Here is a 394-nt window from a genome sequence, read left to right as displayed (position 1 = left end):
GCAGAGCAAAAGACTCGTGCCCACGCCAGACTTTGCCAAGGGGCAGAGGTGGGGTGGTTCAGGCACGGCCTCAGCAAGAAGGCAACTCTTGAGCTTATCGCACAGCAAAGCCTTGGGAGATTGCACAGTAGTGGGCTGTGGGGCAGACCTGCATTCATTCCTTCTCTCCCCCTCACTCCCAGGTGACCCACGAAGAGATCCCTTCCCAGGACATAATTTACCTGGTGAGCAGACCGCCATCCTCCGGCTTCCTGGCAATGCTTCAGCACGGCCAAGACTCGAACGAGCAGCCCAGCCTGGACCCCATCCAGTCCTTCACCCAGGATGACATCAACAACGGCAGAGTCCTCTACCTCCACTCCAAGCTGGAGGAAGCGCGTGACCAGTTTGTTGT

At 57.9% G+C, this 394-nt stretch overlaps 1 protein-coding gene across 1 annotated transcript in view; it reads left to right on the top strand.

Moving 5' to 3' along the window:
- The window catches only part of CSPG4 (chondroitin sulfate proteoglycan 4), a gene marked incomplete at both ends in the record, with an annotated part of 6627 nt that overhangs the window by 5263 nt on the left and 970 nt on the right, over positions 1-394 (top strand). Inside the window, one exon of the mRNA XM_010135505.1 lies at positions 183-378. Coding sequence (XP_010133807.1) covers positions 183-378 — 196 coding nt within the window. The remainder of the gene's footprint in view (positions 1-182; positions 379-394) is intronic.

This window comes from Buceros rhinoceros, unplaced genomic scaffold (genome assembly GCF_000710305.1).
Source record: "Buceros rhinoceros silvestris isolate BGI_N320 unplaced genomic scaffold, ASM71030v1 scaffold16324, whole genome shotgun sequence".
Taxonomy (NCBI): Eukaryota; Metazoa; Chordata; class Aves; order Bucerotiformes; family Bucerotidae; genus Buceros; species Buceros rhinoceros.
This window is presented reverse-complemented; position numbering and strand designations above follow the sequence as displayed.